The sequence below is a fragment of the Balaenoptera borealis genome (genome assembly GCF_965194805.1).
Source record: "Balaenoptera borealis genome assembly, chromosome: 15".
In the NCBI taxonomy this organism is placed as follows: Eukaryota; Metazoa; Chordata; class Mammalia; order Artiodactyla; family Balaenopteridae; genus Balaenoptera; species Balaenoptera borealis.
In genome coordinates this window covers 65798972-65826252 of record NC_138871.1, presented here as the reverse complement: position 1 = coordinate 65826252, position 27281 = coordinate 65798972, and the positions used below count along the sequence as shown (strand labels likewise).

The window sequence follows — 27281 nt, the reverse complement described above, 5'->3', positions numbered from 1 at the left end:
GTTGTTAGAGATTAGTGTTGATAATTTGATGGTGGTTGGAAAGAGAAATACAAAAGCAGTCATAATCTGAAGCCTCTGTACACATCAGTTTACTGAGTCATTATGTTATATTGCAATAGAGTAATTGAGATTCATAATGCTGGCCCTAAATCATTATTGAAAGGTTAAAAGCTCTTCCATATCTTATGTCTAAGAAGGGAATTTAATCTATACTTTACAAAAGTTTTCATCCAAAATGGTTAAAATAAAATCCCCAAGATTTTGGCACTTAAAGAGATATGCTTCAACTATCTAGGAAATTACTTATAAGGAGTGTCTCATTCCCTCTCTTACTGTCTATGAAACAGTTTCTGGCCTCTATTGCCCTATAGTGCAGGTTAGAAACCCACCAGACAAAGTCGTAAATACGTACCGAGCGCTAACGTGTGGTTGGAGTGGTGCTTCATTCATGTATGCTGTATCAGTTTGATGTATTCTCTAGATGAGAAGACTTGATGCTCACAGTGGTGAAGGAAACTTGTCAGAGGCCTTATAGCTGGGGGATTGGAACACACACTTTCTGGGTCCGAATTCGGTACTCTTTATGCTATACTAAAGTAGAAGCACCTGTAAAGTTAGGTAACAATTCAAACAGTACAGAAATGGGTTACATGAGAGATTCAACCTATTAAGAAATACTGAAATTAATGAAGAGATGTGTGGAAAGTGAATTTTGTCTGAGAAGACCTTTTCATCAAGAGTGGACCTTGAGTTAGAACCTGAAAGATGATGAGGAAATGGACAGGTAGAGAAGAGAAAGAAATACGTTCTAGGTGCAGTCACATGAGCAGAAATTGAGGGGAGAAGAGTGTGGTGTTTGTGGGAAACGGATGCTTTGAGCCTGTTGGAGCCTTGATGGGGCTCAGACCAAATCATAGGAAAGTTTAAATAAGACCTTGATTTTAATTTTTTTATTAGAAGTGCCTCATATGGGACTTCCCTGGCAGTCCAATGGTTAAGACTTTGCCTTCTGATGCAGGGGGTGTGGGTTCGATCCCTGCTCTGGGAGCTAAGATCCCACATGCCTCGTGGCCAAAATACCAAAATCATAAAACAGAAGCAATATTGTAACAAATTCAATAAAGACTTTAAAAATGGTCCACATCAAAAAAAAAAAAAATCTTAAAAAAAAAGTGCCTCACACATTCCAAAAAGCATACAGAATGTGTACAGTTTAAATAATAAAACTCCTTTGTTCCCACCACCCGGCTTGAGAGAGAGAACATCACCAGCCTTGTAGAACAGAGCTTCCCGACTGCCGTTCCCCAGGTGTTGAGCCCCTTTGCCATTGCAGTAGCTGTGTGGGGCCGGCGCTGGGGAGAGCCTTTGAACTGGTCTCGTCTGGTGTAGTAGCCTTCTCTAGTTACCTGATGTGCACTACAAATAATAGCATCTTCTGCATTTGCTCTGACTTGGAAAAGGTTGGGAAATACAGGGTTACAAGGTCCCCTGTGTGTGCTTCCTGGTGGTATCCCTGGCCCCCTTTGTCTCATGAACCACTCTCATGAATTTTGTGTTAACATTCCATTGCTTTTCTTTTTTTTTTTTTTAATTTTATTCATTTATTTGGCTGCGTTGGGTCTTCACTGCTCCATGCGTGCTTTCTCTAGTTGCGGTGAGCAGGAGCTACTCTTCGTTGCGGTGCACGGGCTTCTCATTGCGGTGGCTTCTCTTGTTGCAGAGCACGGGCTCTAGGTGCGCGGGCTTCAGTAGTTGTGGCTCGCGGGCTCTAGAGCGCAGGCTCAGCAGTTGTGGCGCACGGGCTTAGCTGCTCCGCAGCATGTGGGATCTTCCCGGACCAGGGCTCGAACCCGTGTCCCCTGCATTGGCAGGTGGATTATTAACCACTGCGCCACCAGGAAAGTCCTCCATTGCTTTTCTTCATGGTTTTAGCACCTATGTATGTATATATCCCCCGAGAACATATTGTTTAGTTTTGCCGGTTTTTGAACTTTATACAAATGAAACAAATTGTGTGTGTTCTGTGACTTGCTTTGCTCAGTGGTGTATTTCTGAAATTATACTATTATTCATTTTTACTGTTCCATAGTATTCCAGTTGTATGAATGTACCACAGTTTATATATCTGTTCTACTCTCAATGGCCACATGGGATGTTTCCATTTTTTGCAATATATTATGTACAGTGCTATTAGGAACACGTCTTCTGGGAATCATTTGCAAGAATTTCCAAGCACAGCATGCTTAAAAAAAAAGGATAGTGTTTGGTGCAGTGTGCTAAATGGAGGAGGCTGTTTTTACTGGCCCTCAGGGTGTAGTTGGGCAAACTTGGAAATGCTTCCCAGCACTGAGTTGGGAAGCTCTGCTGAGGACATATATCTGTGAGTGGGGCTGCTGTGCCCTAGGGTATATGCATGTTCTGCTCTTCTTGGTCATGTCATGTTGTTTTTGAGAGGATTATTCAATTTATACTCTTTACCAGCAATCTGAGAATTTGGGAGATAAAGGGAGTTGATGTTTTTAAACTGGGGAGTGGCACATCAGTATTTTCTAGTTGTCATTTTCCTGTGCTGATTTATGTTTCATAGTTCTTGTGAAGGACAAATATTTGTGAATATACTTTATGGTCATTGAGTATAGTCATCAAAGCCAAATTAGTTTTCCCTGCCTCTAAATTACGGCCTTGGCATTTTTAGCACTGTTTTTTGACCTCTGGTGCTAACCAGCCTCAGGAGAATAGCAGTGAAGGTTCATTTCTGAGTAGGTCACCTCTCACCCTTAAAAGTTGATCTAGTAATCTAGTTTTATATTAAGTTTATCTCAGATGTTGACTTCTTTTCACTATTCTGATAAATAAGTATTTTTATATGTCATATGCTCTCTTGACTGAGGAGTTGTTCCTAAGGGAGTTGTAACCTTCATTTTGTCTGTTTTAATATAAACAATCCTCTTTATTTATTTATTTTTTGGATTCTTTTCTCTCGTAGGTTATTACAGAGTGCTGAGTAGAGTTCCCTGTGCTATACACTCATCCTTATTGATTATCTGCTTTACATATAGTAGCATGTATCGTTCATCCTCAAGGTTTATCCATGTTGTACCATGTGTCAGAATTTTCTTACTTTTAAGACTGAATGATATTCCATTGTATGTACATAATAGTTTTGTTTTGTTTTTTGTCTTTTAATTAATTAATTTTTTTAAAATTTATTTTTGGCTGCGTTGGGTCTTCACTGCTGCACATGGGCTTTCTCTAGTTGCAGTGAGCAGGGGCTACTCTTCGTTGTGGTGCGCGGGCTTCTCGTTGCGGTGGCTTCTCTTGTTGCAGAGCACGGGCTCTAGGCGCGTGGGCTTCAGTAGTTGTGGCACGCGGGCTTAGTAGTTGTGGCTCATGGGCTCTAGAATGCAGGCTCAGTAGTTGTGGCGCACGGGCTTAGTTGCTCCGCGACATGTGGGATCTTCCCGGACCAGGGCTTGAACCCATGTCCCCTGCATTGGCAGGCGGATTCTTAACCACTGTACCACCAGGGAAGTCCCACAGTCCTCTTTAAAACTCGGTCATTTCCCCAAACTTCTGGAAGCACATTTAGAATTCGGTTGGAATATCAGTGTTATGTCACAGGAAGATAGAAAAGCATTTAATTTTTTAATGATGGTGATGCAAGGTAACTCTAGGAAAAGAAGTTTATTTATTTGTTTATTCATGCATTCACTCCTTTATTTATTTATTATTTACCCTATTAATGACATTTCCAGAGGACTTAGAGTAGGAGGTTTGGTAACCAACTAAACCTTTGAGTATCAGAGGTAATGAGATCCAAGTAGTATATCATGGAGTATCTCTTTGTGTAATTTTTTATTTGTTGCCCTGTTAAATTACTTGTTTGTTATCTTTAAAGATTTCGTTTAGAAGATAATGATCGAAATTTGTGCTACAACAGGTAGACATCTTTCTCATCTCAATGTGATTAGAATAAGGATTCTTTTCCTTAAAGGCATGTCTTGTACTTCACCAGCTTGGTTTGGATGTTAGGAAATAAAGATTGTTAAATCCATCTAAATGGCAAGATGATTTGATGAGGCTGCAGGTCCAACTTGGTCACATTAGGCAGGGTCTTCTCTCTAGTTCTTTTTTTTTTTTAAATTAATTAATTATTTTATATTTGGCTGCGTTGGGTCTTTGTTGCTGCGCGCGGGCTTTCTCTAGTTGCGGTGAGCAGGGGCTGCTCTTTGTTGTGGTGTGTAGGCTTCTCATTACGGTGGCTTCTCCTGTTGCGGAGCACGGGCTCTAGGCGTGTGGGCTTCAGTAGTTGCAGTGCGCGGGCTTCAGTAGTTGCAGCATGCGGGCTCAGTAGTTGTGGCTCGCGGGGTCTAGAGCGCAGGCTCGGTAGTTGTGGCGCATGGGCTTAGTTGCTCTGCGGCATGTGGGATCTTCCTGGACCAGGGCTCGAACCTGTCTCCTCTGCACTGGCAGGCGGATTCTTAACCACTGTGCCACCAGGGAAGCCCTTCTCTCTAGTTCTTAAGCAGTAGATTCACTTGTGTATTTGGTACCTCCACTTGGAGGTCTCACAAGGTACCGCAGACTCATTGTGTCCAAGACTGAACTCATGGTGAGGTTCTTCTCCAAACCAGGTCTTCTTCTGGTGTCTGTGTCTCAGTGACCCACACTACCATCATGCAGTTGTCCTAGTCAGAAGTCTAGAAGTGATCCTGGCCCTGTCCTTGAGGACTTCCTCATGCTTAGCATAGCCCTGGAGCTTGCTGAGAGGCAGGAAGAGGTAGAGAGGTCTGAGGGGAAGGCAGCATGAGGTGGTAGGAAGAACACTGGTTTAGGAGTTGGAAAACTTGGGCTATAATCTCTGTTCAGATGCTAATAACTTCTGTGTGATTTTGGACTGCACTTAACTTTTTTGTATCTGTTTTCTTCTAAAGTTGAGGCAGTTGTAGTACTTCAAAATAGTTCCTTGATCATTGAACTTAAAAAAAAAATTCCTTCTACCCTCAGCGTAGGTAACAGTAAGCTTTATTTGTGGTTTGGTGGTGGTCATTCACATTGTCTTTATTCCTCTAGTACACTTTTCAGTAATGATGAAGGTTAGGCAGAGGATGAACCCACAGCTATTACTTTCTTACCTTTATTGAATGTTTCAACAAAGCATTGAGCCAGACACTGGCATCACTTGGATTGTTTAATCCTTACAGGAACCCTGTGAGGTTTAGGTTCTATTATTTTATTTTATAACTGATGAAACAGAGGCTTCAGTTAAAAAAAAATTTACCTATGCCCACAAATTAATAATCAGAAAAAGGACCCGATCCTGTGTCTGTGACTTAGAGCCCATGTTCCTAACGTTGAGCATTCCTACTATCGATTTTGTGGTAACTGTCAAAATGATTCAGTGCACATTTTAAAAACACAGGTGCTTGGTCTGTTGTAGAAAATCTCTGTTCAGTAGGAAGTAGATTTTTTAGAGGCATCCCTTTTGGGCAGCCTCTGTTCACATTGGTCCATGATTGTATGCCTACTCAGCATTTGATATGTAAGACCTTGTTGTTTTTTGGCTTTATAGTAATTATGGAGCAGCAATGGTTTGTAATGACATTAGCCAGCTGGTGAAGCATATATGAAATGTAGGTGTTTAATATGAATACTTTCACATAGGGATGATTTTTATTGAGAAGCTATTTTGTTGTAAGTAAATCTGTAAAGTCATGATGCTTCTTCAATAGTAGCATTTTCTTGGGCTTCCCTGGTGGTGCAGTGGTTAAGAATCTGCCTGCCAATGCAGGGGACATGGGCTTTAGCCCTGGTCCCGGAAGATCCCACATGCCACGGAGCAACTAAGCCCAAGTGCCACAACTACTGAGCCTGCACTCTAGAGCCCGTGTGCCACAACTACTGAAGCCCGCACGCCTAGAGCCCGTGCTCCGCAACAAGAGAAGCCACCGCAGTGAGAAGCCCGTGCACTGCAACGAAGAGTAGCCCCTGCTTGCCACAACTAGAGAAAGCCCATGCGCAACAATGAAGACCCAGTGCAGCCAAAGATAAATAAATAAATAAATAAATAAATTTATTTTTAAAAAAAAGTGTGCAACTTGGGAAAAGCAAATTAAAAAAAAAAAAATAGTAGCATTTTCTTGATTGCCCTGTTCTCTAAAGCACAAGCAGGTGGCTGGCTGGCTGTCAGGGCAGGCTGGAGCTGTAGATCTCTGAGGGCATTTGTAATGTTAGGACTCTGTCCAGTGCCAACTGCTGTGTAATAGATCAGTGCCTGTGTTTCACAGCTGATTACCTGGAAAATATGTATTCTTGTAAGACATATAAAGATTAATATGTTCTAAATTATATCATTAAAAAATTTTTTTTTTTCAGGTCAAAGGACTGGATGCACTCGTTCTGAGTTTGCTCATTCTAGATGGTGAATCAATCTACAGCCTGACCTTGAATCCTATTCTTCTATTATTAGCACGAATTTCCCTAGTGAATGTAAGACATAGGCTGACAGCTATTCAGGTAAGGGAAGAAAAGGAGCCAGGAGATTCAGACCCAGGTGTGACTTTTGTGCTGATTAGCATAAAACTTTAGGTGTGATGCTGAAAATGTCTTGGTATATTTGTTTTCTAAGTCTTCTTTAGGTGTTTAATTTTAAAATCTGATGAAAATAAGCAAAACCTGTCTCCTCTCATGAGATGCGTCTGGTATAAAATGAGATGTTGAGCCTCTTTAATGGGGTTGTATATATGTGTTGTGTGTATATTTGCATGTGTATAAATGTTCATTCTCTGAATCTTAAAAGTAGGTTTAAAAACACCCTTCATAGTTTTTTGTGAATTTCATGTAAGGATGATGAGTAGCCATAAGTATAGCACTTTCAGTAGATCTTTTTTTTTAAAATTAATTTCACTTTTTACTGTTTTTTTTTTTTTTTTAAAGATTTATTGATTGATTGATTACTATGTTGGGTCTTCGTTTCTGTGCTAGGCTTTCTCTAGTTGCGGCAAGCGGGGACCACTCTTCATCGTGGTGCGCGGGCCTCTCACTATCGCGGCCTCTCCTGTTGCGGAGCACAGGCTCCAGACGCGCAGGCTCAGTAGTTGTGGCTCACGGGCCTAGTTGCTCCGCGGCATGCGGGATCCTCCCAGACCAGGGCTCGAACCCGTGTCCCCCGCATTGGCAGGCAGATTCCCAACCACTGCGCCACCAGGGAAGCCCTTTTTACTGTTTTTTATTAAAGCTCCTAGAAATTTTTTTAAAAATAAATTTATTTATTTTATTTATTTATTTTTGGCTCCATTGGGTCTTTGTTGCTGCACACGGGCTTGCTCTAGTTGCGGCGAGCAGGCTTCTTCTTGTGGTGGCTTCTCTTGTTGCAGAGCACGCGCTCTAGGCGTGTGGCCTCCAGTAGTTGTGGCACGTGGGCTCAGTAGTTGTGGCTCGCAGCTCTAGAGCACAGGCTCAGTAGTTGTGGTGCATGGACTTAGTTGCTCCACGGCATGTGGGATCTTCCCAGACCAGGGCTCGAACCCGTGTCCCCTGCATTGGCAGGTGGATTCTTAACCATTGTGCCACCAGGGAAGCTGTTTCTTGGCTCAAATTCTACCTTGTTTCATATTTGGGTTGGATTTAGTAGAGCATTTGTTGAATGTCTGTTATATGGTTTCTTTAGGTCACATATAAATTAGTGAGAAAAGTACTGATAGAGATAGCTAACACGCAGTAGGAGGTGACAAAAACCACATGAGAGATTCGAAGAAAGTCCTTGAGGTGTAGTGGAGGTTGTCAGCTGTGCAGTGTGCAGGCTTCGTCACAACTACTCAACTCTGTGCACCTAACTATTCAATCTGCCTTGCAGTGTGAAAGCAGCTGTAGATGATATGTATGTGAATGGGTGTGACTGTGTACCAATAGAGCTTTATTTATGGACACTGAAATTTATATTTCATATGCTTTTCACATGTCACAAAATATTATTTTTCTCTTCTTTCTTTCTTTTTTTTTTTTGCAATGATTTAAAAATGTAAGAACCAGTCTTGGTTTTAGGCTATAGGAAAACAGGTGGTGGGCTGGTTTGGGTCCATAGGCTGTAGCTTCCTGACTCCTGTCTTGATTGTTGCAACTTGGGCCTACAGACCTTGTATTTCCAGAAATAGTAAATCTAAATTTTATGTGAGATCTCCCAATTTCCAAGTGTTGGCTGAAAAAGTTTAAGAAAAAGAAACGCAGTATTTCTGTGGGCAAAATGTGGACTTGGTCTGTACTGTATAAGGGCTTACTTTCCTAAGCATTTAAGTTGTGACAAAGAGGAGGTAAGAAGGGAATCATGCCTCTTTCAGCAGCTCTCATGAGGACAGATGATTTGGAATCAGTTGTACCAGAAGGGTTTTTAATAGATGGGTTTCAACATATCCTAGCAGATATAAGACCTTATCTTTGATTTTTTGTTTAGTGATGTTAGCTTGAATAAAAAAATGTTTTCCCAAGTTGATCTGAGTTAAATGATCTTATAGACTGACTAGTACTTGGCCCTAAAGGAAGTATCATCAAAGCATGAGGTTGCTAAATGGCATTATTTTCTTTCTAGTGAGACTAATGGTCAATGAGTTAGTGATACAGTTTTCTTGGTGGAAAACTTTCATCAGCAAGTATGTTAAGCATCGTTTGTAAAAAGATACATGTAGTATCAACAGCTTAGGAGAACAAGGAAATATGTGAACTGCTGGTTGCAGATGTCGTAGAATTGGAGAGATAAGTTACCTGAGTTTCTTGGCAGATGCTAAACAGCTTTTGACTTCTGTTTTAAAACCCTATTTTCTTGTACATCTCCATGCAAAGATCATTCTGTGCTGAAACCTTGCCTTTCAGTTGAAATGTTACAGTTTTCTTCCCTTTGGGTCTTTGATATATCATTCTGTAAACGATGATGTTAAAAATGATTTCTTTGAGAAATGAAGATAAAATGATAAAGAAGCATGACATGCTTATCCGAGTTAATCTTCACCTTTTAAATTAATTTTGAAATGGCTGGATCTTAAGGAACATATCAGGCTGTTTATTATGATTTTATTTTTGTGGAACTATAAAAGAAGATGATTTTCCCCCACCCCCTAGTCTGTGAAGTGTATAGACTAGTGTTAGTAATATGTGAATGTTGAGTAAAAAGGATTTTGGCTTTGGAATCAGACCAGAGTTTGTCTGGCTCAGCCACTTAACAACTGTGTGGCCTTAGGCCAGTGAATTTCTCTGAATATCAGTTTTCTTATTTATAAAATGGACTAAGTCGGCAAACATTTATTGGGTTTCTTTTGAGTACACTCATGCTCCCTGCCTTCTAGGAGGTTATTGACTAGTGTGACTTGTCAATCAGAATATTCTGTAATAAGTGCTATAATCAGGAGACAGGATCTAGGAACTATCTAAAGCAAGGCTTCTAGTTTTCTTTTTTATTAATGCCTCAAATTGTCTATTAAGTGATTCCTGACAGATAGAAAAAGGCACTTTTATTTTCTAGTAGAAAAATAGGCTATGCTTTCTTTCTTTGTTTCACACTCCCCCTTCTCCCATCTGAAGATTTTGGGTTAAGAGTTAGTTTATAGATCTGATTTTTAAGAGTTGAGCATCTTATGTCGTATGTTTTCTTGAAAAGGCAGTCTCTTTGACTGGATCTATCTAAATTCTCATGTCTAGAAAAGGAAAGACTGCTGCCAGACCTGACTCACTTATTGCTGATAGCAGATAAGGGACAGATAATTGAAATATAGACTGACTTCATCAGCCTGGTGATAGGAAAAGAATGAAAATGAGACAGCACCTCAGGGAATTAAATTAAAAATGATGTGAAACTTCTATTAGATAATTCTACCTTTCCTTTCCTTAGATGGACTGAGGGAACAGCATTAATAATTAGAAAAGATTTTGTCAGGGGGTCAAAATTCATTTGTGATTTTATGATTGTTGCAACACTTGTGTGTAGTTTAGAAGGGGAGCAAGCAGTTTTACCCCTTAATCAAATGAAGAAATTAAGTTCAAGTAAAAAAGAAAATGCTTTTGGTAATTAAGCATGATCTCCTATTAGTAGATATTGCTTTAAAAAAAAAAGGAAAATTAATTTTTCACTCCTTTGTGCAATATAATTTAGAGTAACATAGTTGTAATTAATTTAGATCATTCAATGCATGATCATACTTGGTAATTTAATGAGCCTATCAAAAATATTTAATACTTACTACTTGCATGTGCGCGCGCACACACACACATGCATGGCAGAAGATCTAGAAGAATATAAACCTGTGTCATGGGTTTTTCTGGGGGAGGAGAATGGCGCTGAGGCAGCAGAAGAGAGACTTTCATCTTCACTGTGTATGCGTCTGTATTGGCTTGTTGTTGTTTAATAAGGATGTGTTGAAAAGTAAGAGTAAGCATCAGAGAACTGAGAAAAAGCTACTGTGTTCTCAGCCTGTGCATTAGTCAAGACAATGTATAAAATGCAGTTTCTACCCTCCAAAATATATGGACCAGGTATTTACACACTTGAAAAACAAGAGCTCTGCAGTGTGGTGCTAACTTCTAGGCACAGTGTGGAAGTTTAGAGAAGTGAGAGACCAGTGTGTGCCCTACTAGTGGGAGAAGGCTTCATGGAAGAGGGTGTGGAAGAGATCTTCCCAGTTTGGGGAATATCTGAACCCAGGGGATATCTTACCTTGTAGTTTACATAGCATACGTTGCTTCAAGGAGGATACAGAGATGAGTAAGACATGATTCCTCATCTTGTTGGCTAGATGGCGGACAGCACTGAAAGCCAGGATGACATACACGAATATGGTGGAGTGTGTCTGCAAAGAGAGGTGCAAACAATGTGCTGGAAGTTGAGATGAGGAAAAAAATCACCCCATAGGAGGTTCTTGGGGGAGGCCTCCTAGGATTGTTGGTATTGGATTATGGTGCTGGTAGAGTGTCACAGCAGAGCAGCATGATTACAGTAGGCATTTTAAAGGAGGAAATGGTAAGTTCGAAATGACATCAGGAAGCCCAACTGGCTACAAATACAGGGTTTGAGAGAATGGAGGAGAGATGTTATTCTCGTGGAAGACATGGCAGTGGATTTGGTATTATTACTGAAGACATAGCAGCTTATTGAAGGGGAAATTTAATCTCACAAATGTAAAAAAATTCTAAAAATTGATTTGAATTAATGTAAAATGTTTTTCCTAAGCGTCCTTTTAATTCAACGTAAACACGGTGGTGTTTCCTTTTTCTAGAGCTTGCCATGGTGGACTTTGAGATGTGTGAATGTTCACCAGCAGTTGCTTGAGGAACGCTCACCTCAGCTCCTTGCTCTTGCTGAAGACTGCATTGATCGAGGTATGTCGCAGACGTTGTTTGCTATGACCATGTAGCTCCATTCTGTTTTCTTGGCTGAGACATTCCTTTTTCGTCTGTTGTTTGACAGCAGATGGTAACTTTTTTTTTTTAATTTAAACTCATTGATTGATTGATTGATTGATTGGTTGATTGCTGGCTGTGTTGGGTCCTCGTTTCTGTGCGAGGGCTTTCTCTAGTTGCGGCAAGTGGGGGCCACTCTTCATCGCGGTGCGCGGGCCTCTCTCCATCGCGGCCTCTCTTGTTGCGGAGCACAGGCTCCAGACGCGCAGGCTCAGTAATTGTGGCTCACGGGCCTAGTTGCTCCGCGGCATGTGGGATCTTCCCAGACCAGGGCTCGAAGCCGTGTCCCCTGCATTGGCAGGCAGATTCTCAACCACTGCGCCACCAGGGAAGCCCGATGGTAACTTTTTGTGTTCCGTTCTTTCTGGATGTGGAATATCACAAGTTATTAGGATGTCAGATTATAGGATTTCTTTTTTGTCTTTGAATTTTTAAAAAGGCAATCACTATTGTTTATATTACCTACTTAAAAAGAGTGATTTATTCTATGTAGGTCACCATGATTTTATCACAAACTGCCTAAAGGTATTTAAATATTTTCTCGGTTCTTTAATGTAAGAAGCCTCATTAGAAACAAGTGTAAACTCCCTTTATTAACAAAAAATCTTTAACTAATTTGAACTGGAGTAAACTGTGCCAAATTGCATGCAGAACAGGAAATTATTTATCCTATATCCTACTGAGTACATGAAGAAAGGATTCAGGTTTTTTTTTTTTTAAACATTTTGTAGAAAATACATTCTACTGAGGATGACAATGGGTAGAGAGGCATTTTTGCATTTTATTATTTTTTATTGTAGTATATAATGTACATATAGAAATGTGCCTAGAATATAAATATAAAATTAAGTAAATGATCATAAACCACACACCCCTGTAAATGCCTTTGTTGCAAATGCCTCATATGTCTTTTAGGAAAACATTTTGAAAAAGGGGGAAAATCTTGGGTACCTTGACCCTTGATTTCCCTGGGATTTTGGAACAATTATTCCTGACAAAAGTTGCCAAACAAAAACAAATTCTCTTGTAGTGAAGGAATACAGAACACAAGTAAACTTGAGTTCAGAAATGAACTTCTGAGTTTCAGAGAAGGGATTTGACGTTAAGTGTGCCTGATTCCAGAGCCCTTATTCCTCTCACATCACAAGAGTATGAAGTCATTATGTATGTGGGTGCGTATGTGTGTTGGGGGTGGTGGTTAGTATCACTCTGCGTGGAGAAGCAGTGATCTGCACTTGATTGAGGCGGCACATTCGTGAAGGCGTAAGACAGCTCTTGTGTGTGTGGGCATGTGTAATTGCAAGGCGCTGCTGTACCTTTCTGGAGTCTGGTTCCTTTAAAGGTGCAGCTGTATAGTAACAGGCTAGGTCACAATGCACTAGAGAGGACATTAGTTTGTGCAGTAACAAATACTACTATGCTAGAAACTAGTTTCTCAATTTTTATTTTGTTCTAAGACAGAAATACATACACATATGCTAATCTTAGATAAAATGAACATCTATATGTGATTCAAAATGAGAATGTCAGGTAAATTATTATTCAGACAGTATAATTGTTATTTATGTACCTGGACTTAGTTTATATTTGTTCAGGATTTTAAGTTATGTAAGACTGTGGAACAAGCAAGGGTATGTTAGATCAGACTTGTACATGTAAAAAAAAAAATTATTCTGAGCTTAAACTTTGTATATATAAAACAATATTCTGCCATGAGATTTAAACCTGACATGTTAGCAGATTGTTTTATTAAATGTAAGCAGTTTACTTTTCTATACAATGACATTTCACTGCATGTACAATGATGCAATGAAGTAACAGAACTGAAAAACAGTATTTCTTTTTCCTGTAAAAGTCTTTGTTTTAATGCTTTTGGATTACAAAAGGTTTTTATGAGCAAATTTAGGCTGCTGAACCATCTATATATATATATTTTTAAAATTTTTATTTGTTTAAACTTTGGGTTTATTTATTTATTTATTTATTTATTTTTATGGCTGTGTTGGGTCTTCGTTTCTGTGTGAGGGCTTTCTCTAGTTGCGGCAAGTGGGGGCCATTCTTCATCGCAGTGCGCGGGCCTCTCATTATCGTGGCCTCTCTTGTTGCGGAGCACAGGCTCCAGACGCGCAGGCTCAGTAATTGTGGCTCACGGGCCCAGTTGGTCCGCGGCATGTGGGATCTTCCCAGACCAGGGCTCGAACCTGTGTCCCCTGCATTGGCAGGCAGATTCTCAACCACTGCGCCACCAGGGAAGCCCCCATCTATATTTTTGTTAAGACTGTAAGCAACTCTCTAAGTTGTGAGCAACTTGAGGGCTGATTTTTTTCTTGTTTCTGCTTAATGCCTAGAAAATAATAAATATTTAATGCATATTTGTTGAATAGTGATAGCTAATATTTATTGAGCCTTTTCTACATTCACTTTTCAGGGGAGAAGTTGCAGAACTCCCTCTATTTGTCCTCCATCTTGATAGCAGTTTTCATCTGAGTTTACTTCTGTACAAAAGTTTTTCAAAAAGTGAAATGTTATAGAAGTTATGAGAAAATTGATCCTATCCAGATACCCTATGGGATTTTGAATCTTCTCATTATAGTGTTGCCTAAGTGTGGAGTTCTCTTGCGAATGAAATATGAAGTTGGACTTGGAGAAAATTAAGACCTGATGCCCAGTTTAGCAGACGTCATTGTCCTCTTTCTATTTTTAGTAAAATGAAAACTGTATAGACTACGTCTTCCCGCATTCATGCCATTTCATATTTTTAAAATGAAGTGAGATACGTTCCATAAACAAACTTAGTGCAAGGGAGACAGAGGAGTGGGGGCTCACAAAACTGGTAAAGTTTTGAAAGTCAGAGATGAGTTGAACTTTACGGATATTAATGGGAAAAAAAGTTGATTTTTTCCTGAGGATAGTGAAAGCGTTTGGAAGAAGATGGCATCAGGATTCAGCCCACTATTTCATTTTGTAAAAGGTTATTACATTACACTGTGTAGCATTTTATACAGTTTTGTATGCTTCATTATACTTTTATGGAAAATCGGTAAATGAACAAAAAAACAAGGTGTCACTGGGAGTTTTTATTTCTCTTTTTGTAAAGGAAATCAAGTTTGATGCAGTTGCCAGAGGGAAAGCTACATCTCTTCCCTTTATCCCATATAATATATATAAATCTGCGTTTATGTCTACATCTTTACCACATCTCAGTGATTAATGTTCTTAATGATGACCCTTAATTAAGAAAAGAAAAAAAAATACTTTTTTTATGTACCATTTTAAAAGGTAGGAACCATATGAATGATAGGAACCATTCTCTTCTTAGAGAGAATTCTAAGAGGTAAAATTTAGTTCCTAAACAGAAAGTGTTAACTAAGATATCTGGAAAATATAACTCTAAGTGACTCATTCCCCAAGTGGTCTCAGTTCTTTTCTGCAGTATATTTTAGCATATCATTTGCTTTGCCTTGCAACTAAGAATTTTTTATGTTGCTGTTCTAGGCTAATCAACGACATTTTTTATTTTATCTACTCATAAATTGGTCCATTTTGGCTATGTCTAAGTGTGCACATAGTCTTAAACTGCAACATTTCATAAACAATTTTATTTAAAAAAATGTTCTGGGATTTAACCCAAATGTTGACCCAACAGTCAGTTATAACTGAAATATTGTTCAGAGTCCAGAGAAGAATATTATATTTGAAATGTTGCCCTTGAAGGATCATCAAAAAGTTGGCAAGATTTTTTTCTTCTTCTGTCTATGAAACATAAGCAACTGCAATCTTTATATTTTTGTCCAGGAATGTTGCATCAGTACAATGTAGTGGAATGCAACCCATCAGAATGTCAGCATAACTTTGCTGGACTGATCACATCTCTGAAAGGAGTGAGTTAGAATCTTGAAAAGCCTGATCCTCAGTGCACTCTGAGGTCCTCTTTTGGATGTCATACTGATGAAACCATGATTCTCTGAAGGCTGCTCAAGGGCACACAATCATTTATTGTGGGATCTAATACTGAAAACGTGTTCCATGTAGTGCATGAGATGTAATGTTGAGGTTTAGGTATATGAAGATGAGCTTATGTCTAAGAGAAAACAGGCTAAAATGCTTTCTCTGAGATTCCACTAACATTTACAGGAAGCTCTGTGACTCTAGGCTTAGATTGTTTTCACATCGAAAGAGTTCGTCAAGAGATTAGTTTCTTGGTGACTGATGAATGCATCGATTATTTATTTATTTTTTTACTTTTTTTTTTTTAACATCTTTATTGGAGTATAATTGCTTTACAATGGTGTGTTAGTTTCTGCTTTATAACAATGTGAATCAGTTATACATATACATATGTTCCCATATCTCTTCCCTCTTGCATCTCCTTCCCTCCCACCCTCCCTATCCCACCCCTCTAGGTGATCACAAAGCACCGAGCTGATCTCCCTGTGCTATGCGGCTGCTTCCCACTAGCTATCTATTTTACGTTTGGTAGTGCATCGATTTTTAAAAATAAATTTGATACTTTGGGATGGATGTCATTAAATATACTAAGTATAATTATCTAATTATAATTGTCCATATGAATCCATAGGGATTTCATTTTAACATAGCTTTCAATAATCTCATGAGAAGAGATTTTGGTTTTAGCATACATTTTAAATATATGCTAAATATATTAAATATATGCTGGTTGACATTTTGATCCAGAAGGTCATGAATATTCATTTCCATGGAGAACCTACTGATTTATTAAAATAATAAATACATGTCTGTTGGGTCAACATGCTCCTCTTTCTATTTAAACTTGAGTTATCCAAAGCTTAAAACTTTGCGTTCACGGTTGACTCATTGTTTTCCATCATTCTTCGTATCTAGCCAGTTCTTAAATCTTATCAGTTCATCCCTAAGGGTTCCGTATCCATCCTTCCATTCCTACAACTCTTACCCTAGTCCATGTCTGAAATCTTTAGTTTGGAAAGGCCCTTTAGAGATTATCTTGCCCAGCTAACTCATTTTACAAAGAATTGAGACTCAGAGAGATTGTCCAAGAACCAGAACTATGATCTGGAGTTTCTGACTCCAAATCTGCTTACTCTTCTTTCCATTACTTTTCTCCAAACTGGTCAGTAGGGCAGAATTCTAACATCTAATAATAATAATGCAGTTTACATTTCAGTAGTTCTTACTCCACACCAAATACTGTTCTAAGTCTTTAAATGTGTTAACTAGCTTATTCCTTGCAACAACTCTATGAGATAGAACTGAAGACTTGATATAGGAAGGTGTAGTAGTGGATTTGTGTGTGTTTTTTTTGCAATGTTTTTGAAGTATAATTAACCTACAGTAAGACTCATATTTAAAGTGTACAGTTGGTGATATTTTACATATGTATATACTTGTGAAATTATCACAATCAAGATAATTAACAGAACCTAGAGTTTTAAGATCTGACTTTCAGTTTCTGTTCTGTCACTGACACCCTGTGTGACTTCAGGGAGCTCGTCTGACTTCCAAACCTAGCGTTTTCTTCTGCGTAAAAATGGTCTTTAAGTCCTTACTAGGAGTAAAATCATGTGATTCTTTGGAGGCCAGCTTCCCACCCATCCTAATGCTGGGATCTGTTGGAAGATTGTGTCCAAAAAAGTTATTTCCTTTTTCATTGGGCTTTCCGAGATGACGGTGAGAAGGAGGTCATTCCATTGTTGGGATCTGTAATTGCTACAAAGTGCTTCCTTTTAGTAAATAAAAAAACCTGCTAGTCTTTCACTTGCAACTGCTAGCTAGGGCTGTGCTGTCCAGTGCAGTAGCCACTAGCCACATGTGGCTAATTAAAATAAATGAAATAAAGAATTCAGTTTCTCTGTTTCTCTAGCCCCATTTCAAGTGCTCAGAAGCCACCTGTGGTAAATGGTACCATTTTGGACAGTGCAACTGTGAGTATTTACATCGTTACAGAAACTTTTATTGGACAGCACTCCTGTTGAGCAACAGAATTTCAGGGTAGGTCTGTCCTTCTTTCTGTGTGACCAGCCTTGCAGTTCCTTAAGGCTGTTATCACCATCACTTTGTGTCTGAAGGGTTGCACCTGACTTGTGGGCTCTTTCTTGGCCTTCCTTTCTTCTGCCTGTACAGCAGTACTGGATTTTTAAAAAAAATACCAATTTCATCATGTCATTTTTAAATTAGGAAAATCTTTAATCATTCCCAGTTTTATTTTTGACTTTCTGTTTCCTGCCCAACTTGATATTTAATTAAAAAAATTTTTTTTGGAATGATTGCTGAGTTCCAGTCACTGTGGTAGTTGCTAGGGATATCAATGAACTCAGTAGGATAGGGGATAAAATACAAGTGAAACCGTGCACCTCAGATTGGGACTTGAACCCACGCAGCCGGGACTTGAACCCAGCCAAAACCCTGATTGGGAACTCGAACCCACGTGGCTGGCACTCGAACCTGGACAAAACGGACAGGTGATACCTCCAACTGAGATCACACACTTGGTTTCAGGACTTAATGAAGCTCAGGTTCTTGATGTCTCATCGCAGAAAATTCAGTGAGAGACAAAGTGATAGGTAAGAAGTGGATTTATTTAGAGAGAAGCACACTCCACAGACAGAGTATGGGCCATTTCAGAAGGTGAGAAAGGCACCAGGATATGGGGTTGTCAGTTTTTATAGGGGTGAGTAATTTCATACGCTAATGAGTGGGAGGAGTATTCTAGCTATTTTGGGAAGGGGTGGGGATTTCCAGGAATTGGGCCACCGCCTACTTTTTGATCCTTATGGTCTATCTTGAAACTGTCATGGTGCCTGTGGGTGTGTCATTTAGCTTACTGATGTGTTACAGTGAGCGTATACTGAGGCTCAAGGTCTAGTGGAAGTTGACTTGTATGCCATCTTGGGCCCATTTGGTTCTAATCAGTTTTTTCTTTTTCTTAAAACATCTTTATTGGAGTATAATTGCTTAACAATGGTGTGTTAGTTTTTGCTTTATAACAAAGTGAATCAGCTATACATATACATATATCCCCATATCTCTTCCCTCTTGCGTCTCCCTCCCTCCCACCCTCCCTATCCCACCCCTCTAGGCGGTCACAAAGCACTGAGCTGATTTCCCTGTGCTATGCGGCTGCTTCCCACTAGCTATCGGTTTTACATTTGGTAGTGTATATATGTCCATGCCACTCTCTCACTTTGTCTCAGCTTACCCTTCCCCCTTCTTCCCTGTGTCTTCAAGTCCATTCTCTAGTAGGTCTGTGTCTTTATTCTCATCCTGCCCCTAGGTTCTTCATGACCATTTTTTGTTTTTTTTAGATTCCATATTTATGTGTTAGCCTATGGTATTTGTTTTTCTCTTTCTGACTTACTTCACTCTGTATGACAGACTCTAGGTCCATCCACCTCACTACAAATAACTCAATTTCGTTTCTTTTTATGGCTGAGTAATATTCCATAGTATCTATTTGCCACATCTTCTTTATCCATTCATCTGTCGATGGACACTTAGGTTGCTTCCATGTCCTGGCTATTGTAAATAGAGCTGCAGTGAACATTTTGGTACATGACTCTGTTTGAATTACGGTTTTCTCGGGGTATATGCCCAGTAGTGGGTTTGCTGGGTCATATGGTAGTTCTATTTTTAGTTTTTTATGGAACCTCCATACTGTTCTCCATAGTGGCTGTATCAATTTACATTCCCACCAACAGTGCAAGAGGGTTCTCTCTTCTCCAAACCCTCTCCAGCATTTATTGTTTGTAGATTTTTTGATGATGGCCATTCTGACTGGTGTGAGGTGATACCTCATTGTAGTTTTGATTTGCATTTCTCTAATGATTAGTGATGTTGAGCATTCTTTCATGTGTTTGTTGGCAATCTGTATATTTTCTTTGGAGAAATGTCTTTTTAGGTCTTCTGCCCATTTTTTGATTGGGTTGTTTGTTTTTTGATACTGAGCTGCATGAGCTGCTTGTAAATTTTGGAGATTAATCCTTTGTGAGTTGCTTCATTTGCAAATATTTTCTCCCATTCTGAGGGTTGTCTTTTCGTCTTCTTTATGGTTTCCTTTGCTGTGCAAAACCTTTTAAGTTTCATTAGGTCCCATTTGTTTATTTTTGTTTTTATTTCCATTTCTCTAGGAGGTAGGTCAAAAAGGATCTTGCTGTGATTTATGTCGTAGAGTGTTCTGCCTATGTTTTCCTCCAAGAGTTTGATAGTGTCTGGCCTTACATTTAGGTCTTTAATCCATCTTGAGTTTATTTTTGTGTATGGTGTTAGGGAGTGTTCTAATTTCATTCTTTTACATGTAGCTGTCCAGTTTTCCCAGCACCGCTTATTGAAGAGGCTGTCTTTTCTCCATTGTGTATTCTTACCTCCTTTATCAAAAATAAGGTGACCATATGTGCATGGGTTTATCTCTGGGTTTTCTATCCTATTCCATTGATCTATATTTCTGTTTTTGTGCCAGTACCATACTGTCTTGATTACCGTAGCTTTGTAGTGTAGTCTGAAGTCAGGGAGCCTGATTCCTCCAGCTCTGTTTTTCTTTCAGAAGATTGCTTTGGCTATTCAGGGTCTTTTGTGTTTCCATACAAATTGTGCAATTTTTTGTTCTAGTTCTGTGAAAAATGCCAGTGGTAGTTTGGTAGGGATTGCATTGAATCTGTAGATTGCTTTGGGTAGTATATTCGTTTTTCACAATGTTGATTCTTCCAATCCAAGAACATGGTACCTCTCTCCATCTGATTGTATCATATTTAATTTCTTTCATCATTGTCTTAAAGTTTTTTGCATACAGGTCTTTTGTCTCCTTAGGTAGGTTTATTCCTAGGTATTTTATTCTTCTTGTTGCAATGGTAAATGAGAGTGTTTCCTTAACTTCTCTTTCATTTTTCATCATTAGTGTATAGGAATGCAAGAGATTTCTGTGCATTAATTTTGTATCTCTCTACTTACCAAATTCATTGATTAGCTCTAGTAGTTTTCTGGTAGCATCTTTAGGATTCTCTATGTATAGTGTCATGCCATCTGCAAACAGTGGCAGCTTTACTTCTTCTTTTCTGATTTGGATTCCTTTTATTTCTTTTTCTTCTCTGATTGCTGTGGCTAAAACTTCCAAAACAATGTTGAATAATAGTGGTGAGACTGGGTAACCTTGTCATGTTCCTGATCTTAGTGGAAATGGTTTCAGTTTTTGACAGTTGAGGACGATGTTGGCTGTGGGTTTGTCATATATGACCTTTATTATGTTGAGTTAAGTTCCCTCTATGCCTACTTTCTGGAGGGTTTTTATCATAAATGTGTGTTGAATTTTGTCAAAAGCTTTTTCTGCATCTATTGAGATGATCATATGGTTTTATTTTTCAGTTTGTTAATATGGTGTCTCACATTGACTGATTTGCATATATTGAAGAATCATTGCATTCCTGGGATAAACCCCACTTGATCATGGTGTATGATCCTTTTAATGTGCTTTTGGATTCTGTTTGCTAGTATTTTGTTAAGGATTTTTGCATCTATGTTCATCAGTGATATTGGCCTGTAGTCTTCTTTTTCTGTGACATCTTTGTCTGGTTTTGGTATCAGGGTGATGGTGGCCTCGTAGAATGAATTTGGGAGTGTTCGTCCCTCTGCTATATTTTGGAAGAGTTTGAGAAGGATAGGTGTTAGCTCTTCTCTGAATGTTTGATAGAATTCTCCTGTGAAGCCATCTGGTCCTGGGCTTTTGTTTATTGGAAGATTTTTAATCACAGTTTCAATTTCAGTGCTTGTGATTGGTCTGTTCATATTTTCTATTTCTTCCTTGTTCAGCCTCAGAAAGTTGTGCTTTTCTAAGGCCCTGTCCATTTCTTCCAGGTTGTCCATTTTATTAGCATATAGTTGCTTGTAGTAATCTCTCACGATCCTTTGTATTTCTGCAGTGTCCGTTGATACTTCTCCTATTTCATTTCTAATTCTTCTGATTTGAGTCTTCTCCCTTTTCTTCTTGATGAGTCTGGCCAGTGCTTTGTCAATTTCATTTATCTTCTCAAAGAAGCAACTTTTACTTTTATTGATCTTTGCTATTGTTTCCTTCATTTCTTTTTCATTTATTTCTAATCTGATCTTTATGATTTCTTTCCTTCTGCTAACTTTGGGGTTTTTTGTTCTTCTTTCTCTAATTGCTGTAGGTGTAAGCTTAGATTGTTTATTTGAGATGTTTCTTGTTTCTTGAGGTAGGACTGTATTGCTATAAACTTCCCTCTTAAAACTGCTTTTGCTGCATCCCATAGGTTTTGGGTCATTGTGTTTTCATTGTCATTTGTTTCTAGGTATTTTTGATTTCCTCTTTGATTTCTTCAGTGATCTCTTGGTTATTAAGTAGTGTATTCTTTAGCCTCCATGTGTTTATAGTTTCTACAGATTTTTTCCTGTAATTGATGTCTAGTGTCATAGCATTGTGGTTGGAAAAGATACTTGATACGATTTCAATTTTCTTAAATTTACCAAGGCTTGATTTGAGACCCAAGATATGATCTGTCCTGGAGAATGTTCCATGAGCACTTGAGAAGAAAGTGTATTCTGTTTTTTTTTGGTTGGAATGTCCTATAAATGTCAATTAAGTCCATCTTGTTTAATGTATCATTTAAAGCTTGTGTTTCCTTATTTATTTTCATTTTGGATGATCTGTCCATTGGTGAAAGTGAGGTGTTAAAGTCCCCTACTATGATTGTGTTACTGTGAATTTCCCCTTTTATGGCTCTTAGTATTTGCCTTATATATTGAGCTTCTCCTATGTTGGGTGCATAAATATTTACAATCATTATATCTTCTTCTTGGATTGATACCTTGATCATTATGTAGTGTCCTTCTTTGTCTCTTGTAATAGTCTTTATTTTAAAGTCTATTTTGTCTGATATGAGAATTACTACTCCAGCTTTCTTTTGATTTCCATTTGCATGGAATATCTTTTTCCATCCCCTCACTTTCAGTCTGTATGTGTCCCTAGGTCTGAAGTGGGTCTCTTGTAGACAGCATATATGCGGGTCTTGTTTTTGTATCCATTCAGCCAGTTTGTGTCTTTTGGTGGGAGCATTTAATCCATTTACATTTAAGGTAATTATCGATATGTATGTTCCTATTACTATTTTCTTAATTGTTTTGGGTTTGTTATTGTAGGTCTTTTCCTTCTCTTGTGTTTCCTGCCTAGAGAAGTTCCTTTAGCGTTTGTTGTAAAGCTGGTTTGGTGGTGCTAATTCTCTTAGCTTTTGCTTGTCTGTAAAGGTTTCAATTTTGTCCGTCGAATCTGAATGAGATCCTTGCTGGGTAGAGTAATCTTGGTTGTAGGTACTTCCCTTTCATCACTTTAAATATGTCCTGTCTCTCCCTTCTGGCTTGCAGAGTTTCTGCTGAAAGATCAGCTATTAACCTTATGGGGATTTCCTTTTGTGTTATTTGCTGTTTTTCCCTTGCTGCTTTTTAATATTTTTTGTTTGTATTTAATTTTTGATAGTTTGATTAATATGTGTCTTGGCGTGTTTCTCCTTGGATTTATCCTGTATGGGACTCTCTGCGCTTCCTGGACTTGATCAACTGTTTCCTTTCCCATATTAGGAAAGTTTTCAACTATAATCTCTTCAAATATTTTCTCAGTCCCTTCTTTTCCTCTTCTTCTTCTGGGACCCCTATAATTCGAATGTTGGTGCGTTTAATGTTGTCCCAGAGGTCTCTGAGACTGTCCTCAATTCTTTTCATTCTTTTTTCTTTATTCTGCTCTGCAGTAGTTATTTCCACTATTTTATCTTCCAGGTCACTTATCCGTTCTTCTGCCTCAGTTATTCTGCTATTGATTCCTTCTAGAGAATTTTTAATTTCATCGATTGTGTTGTTCATCATTGTTTGTTTGCGCTTTAGTTCTTCTAGGTCCTTGTTAAACGTTACTGTATTTTCTGCATTCTATTTCCAAGATTTTGGATCATCTTTACTATCATTGTTCTGAATTCTTTTTCAGGTAGACTGCCTATTTCCTCTTCATTTGTTTGGTTTTTACCTTGCTCCTTCATCTGCTGTGTGTTTCTCTGTCTTCTCATTTTGCTTAACTTACTGTGTTTGGGGTCTCCTTTTCGCAAGATGCGGGTTCGTAGTTCCTGTTGTTTTAAGTGTCTGCCGCCAGTGGCTAAGGTTGGTTCAGTGGGTTGTGTAGGCTTCCTGGTGGAGGGGCCTGGTGCCTGTGTTCTGGTGGATGAGGCTGGATCTTGTCTTTCTGGTGGCAGGACCACGTCCAGTGGTGTGTTTTGGGGTGTCTGTGACCTTATTATGATTTTAGGCAGCCTCTCTGCTAGTGGGTGGGCTTGTGTTCCTGTGTTGTTAGTTGTTCGGCATAGGGTGTCCATCACTGTAGCTTGCTGGTCGTTGAGTGGAGCTGGGTGTTGGCATTGAGATGGAGATCTCTGGGAGATTTTGGCTGTTTGATATTACGCGGAGCTGGGAGGTCTCTGGTGGACCAGTGTCCTGAACTCAGGTCTCCCACCTCAGAGGCACAGGCCTGACACCCGGCCAGAGCATGAAGACCCTGTCATCCACATGGCTCAGAATAAAAGGGAGAAAAAAAGAAAGAAAGGAAGAAAAAAATAAAATAAAGTAAAGTTATTAGAAGAAAGAATAATTATTAAAAGTTAAAATATTAAAAAGTAATAAAAAAAGAAAGAAAGAAGAGAGCAACCAAACCAAAAAACAAATCCACCAATGATAACAAGTGCTAAAAACTATACTAAAGAAAAACAAAACAGACAGGCAGAACCCTGGACAAATGGTAAAAGCAAAGCTATACAGACAGTCACACACAGAAGCATACACATACACACTCACAAAAAGAGAAAAAGGAAAAAAATATATATATATCGTTGCTCCCAAAGTCCACCGCCTCAATTTGGGATGATTTATTGTCTATTCAGGTATTCCACAGATGCAGGGTACATCAAGTTGATTGTGGAGATTTAATCCGCTGCTCCTGAGGCTGCTGGGATAGATTTCCGTTTCTCTTCTTTGCACAGCTCCTGGGGTTCAGCTTTGGATTTGGCCCCGCCTCTGCGTGTAGGTCGCCTGAGGGCGTCTGTTTTTCGCCCAGACAGGACGGGGTTAAAGGAGCAGCTGATTTGGGGGCTCTGGCTCACTCAGGCCAGGGGGAGGGAGGGGTACGGATGCGGGGCCAGCCTGTGGTGGCAGAGGCCAGCATGACGTTGCACCAGCGTGAGGTGCGCCATGCGTTCTCCTGGGGAAGTTGTCCCTGGATCACGGGACCCTGGCAGTGGCGGGCTGCACAGGCTCCCGGGAGGGGAGGTGTGGATAGTGACCTGTGCTTGCACACAGGCTTCTTGGTGGTGGCAGCAGCAGGCTTAGCGTCCCATGCCTGTCTCTGGTGTCTGCACTGATAGCCGCAGCTCGCGCCCGTCTCTGGAGCTCGTTTAGGCGGTGCTCTGAATCCCCTCTCCTCGAACACCAGGAAACAAAGAGGCAGGAAAATGTCTCTTGCCTCTTAGGCAGGTCCAGACTTTTTCCCAGACTCCCTCCTGGCTACCTTTGGCGCACTAACCCCCTCAGGCTGCGTGCATGCAGCCAACCCCAGTCCTCTCCCTGCGATTGACCTCCAAAGCCGGAGCCTCAGCTCCCAGCCCACACCCGCCCCAGCGGGTGAGCAGAGAAGCCTGTCAGGCTGGTGAATGCTGGTTCGCACCGATCCTCTGTGCGGGAATCTCTCCGCTTTGCCCTCTGCACCCCTGTTGCTGCGCTCTCCTCCGTGGCTCCGAAGCTTCCCCCCCGCCCCCCCACCCCCGCCAGTGAAGGGGCTTCCTAGTGTGTGGAAACCTTTCCTCCTTCACAGCCCCCTCCCACTGGTACAGGTCCCATCCCTATTCTTTTGTCTCTGTTTTTTCTTTTTTCTTTTCCCCTACCTGGGTATGTGGGGAGTTTCTTGCCTTTTGGGAGGTCTGAGGTCTTCTGCCAGCGTTCAGTAGCTGTTCTGTAGGAGTTGTTCCACATGTAGATGTATTTCTGATGTATTTGTGTGGAGGAAGGTGATCTCCAAGTCTTACCCTTCTGCCATCTTGAAGGTCTCCTAGGTTCTAATCAGTTTATGTCATGTCCTCGGGCTATGTCATTCTTTCAGTGGTTGTGCCCTGCCCCCTCCCCTCCTGTTTCACAAGTAGAAGAAAGAAAAGAGCGTAAAGAGGAGGAGATGGCAGCCATTAAAAAAAAAAAAAAAGAAAGAAAGAAAGAAACTTTGCCATTTGTGACAACATGGATGGACCTTGAGGGTATCATGCTAAGTGAAGTAAGTCAGAGAAAGACAAACATTGTGTGATCTCACTTATATGTGGAATCCAAAACACAAAACAAAGAAACACAGCAATGAAAACCAACTCATAGATACAGTGGTTGCCAGAGGGAAGGAAGGTGGGAGGGGCAAAATAGGTAAAGGGGATTAAGAGGTACAAACCTCTATTTATAAAATAAATAAGCCATGGAGACTTAATATACAGCATAAGAAATGTGGTCAGTAATATTGTAATAACTTTGTATGGGGACAGATGGTTATTAGACTTATTAGACTTACGGTCGTGATCATTTCATAATGTATACAAATGTGAAATCCCTATGTAGTACACTTGAAAATGACAAAATATTGTACATCAACTATATTTCAATAAAAAAAAAAAGAGCAAGGAATGAATGAAAGGATATGATTAGTCTAAACTTGAGAGACCAGAGAAGGCTTTACAAAGTGGCTAATGCTTGAACTGATTCTTGAAGAATGAGTAAGAATTTATTAGGTGAAGATGGAAAGGACATATAATATGTACAATGAGAGGCATATAGACTTGAAACATCTTTGTGCGTTTGGGAATTCCGGTAGTTTGGAATGGTTGGAGCCATGTTAGGAGTTGTGTGTCAGATTATGAGGTTGAAACAGGTTGACAGGAGCTAGATGGATAGGAAATTGGATTTCCATCTTGTTGGTGACAGCCGTCAAAGGGTTTTTAAATATTTGTTCACTCCTAGGATATTTATTGAACACCAACTATGACAAGTGCTAGACTTAAACAGCAGTGAACAAGACACTGCTGTGACCCTTACAGTCTAGAGGTGGAGTTATAGCCAAATTCTACCCATCTTTCAAGGCCCAGCCCTTCTGACAAGGTTTGTTCAACTATCCCAGCTTTATTAATTCCCCCCCCCCTTTGGTATTTATGGTCAGTACCACCCAATTTCAAATCAAATTAACTGTGTGTTGAATAATGATTGTGTGTCTTCTCTTCCTAGTCCTTCTTCCCCCATCTTCTTTTTGCGGAGAGTAGGGCTTAAACTTTGCTGTAGGATATAGCACAATTGTAAGCATATGTAATAATTCAGTAGATATTGATTAAAATTGTAGGATGGAAGAAAAATCAGAGAGGGCAACGTAGGAAACAAGCTTGGAAAGTATGGAAGTTGGGGAGAAGAGGATTTTTGTTTGTTTGTTTTTTTAAGAAATGAGTTGAAGTTGGCTGTCACTTTCCTATGGCTGTGTGCCTCCCTGGTTTTCATGGCTTATGATGGATACTCTCCATCCAACTATTGAGGATCTTATGAAGTTTCCATTTGGTTGGCATGTTACTGAGGCAACCCAGGCTACATTTGGCTCTGAAAGTGCAATCTGTCTATATTAATCTTAAGTACATATCTAGAATTCTTTTGTAAAGAACTCATCCTCATCAACCAGGGCTCTGTGAGAACCCTAAAATTTGGTTTATGTAGGAAAGGCCAGATATGTTCTTAATTATTTTTCTTTATTAGTTGCTAATATTTTGGACTTAAAAAATTTTTCTTGAAACATAAAC

At 39.6% G+C, this 27281-nt stretch overlaps 1 protein-coding gene across 6 annotated transcripts in view; it reads left to right on the top strand.

The window, feature by feature from the left end:
• TTC27 (tetratricopeptide repeat domain 27) overlaps window positions 1-27281 on the top strand; it is a 183897-nt gene that overhangs the window by 4706 nt on the left and 151910 nt on the right. For all 6 annotated transcript variants that reach the window (XR_014234762.1, XM_082356717.1, XM_082356718.1 and 3 more), the window contains exons 4-5: window positions 6376-6516; window positions 11259-11361. Coding sequence is in view for 5 of the 6 variants with exons in the window: in XM_082356717.1 (XP_082212843.1) it covers window positions 6376-6516; window positions 11259-11361 (244 nt within the window). In the remaining variant the exon portion in view is untranslated. The remainder of the gene's footprint in view (window positions 1-6375; window positions 6517-11258; window positions 11362-27281) is intronic.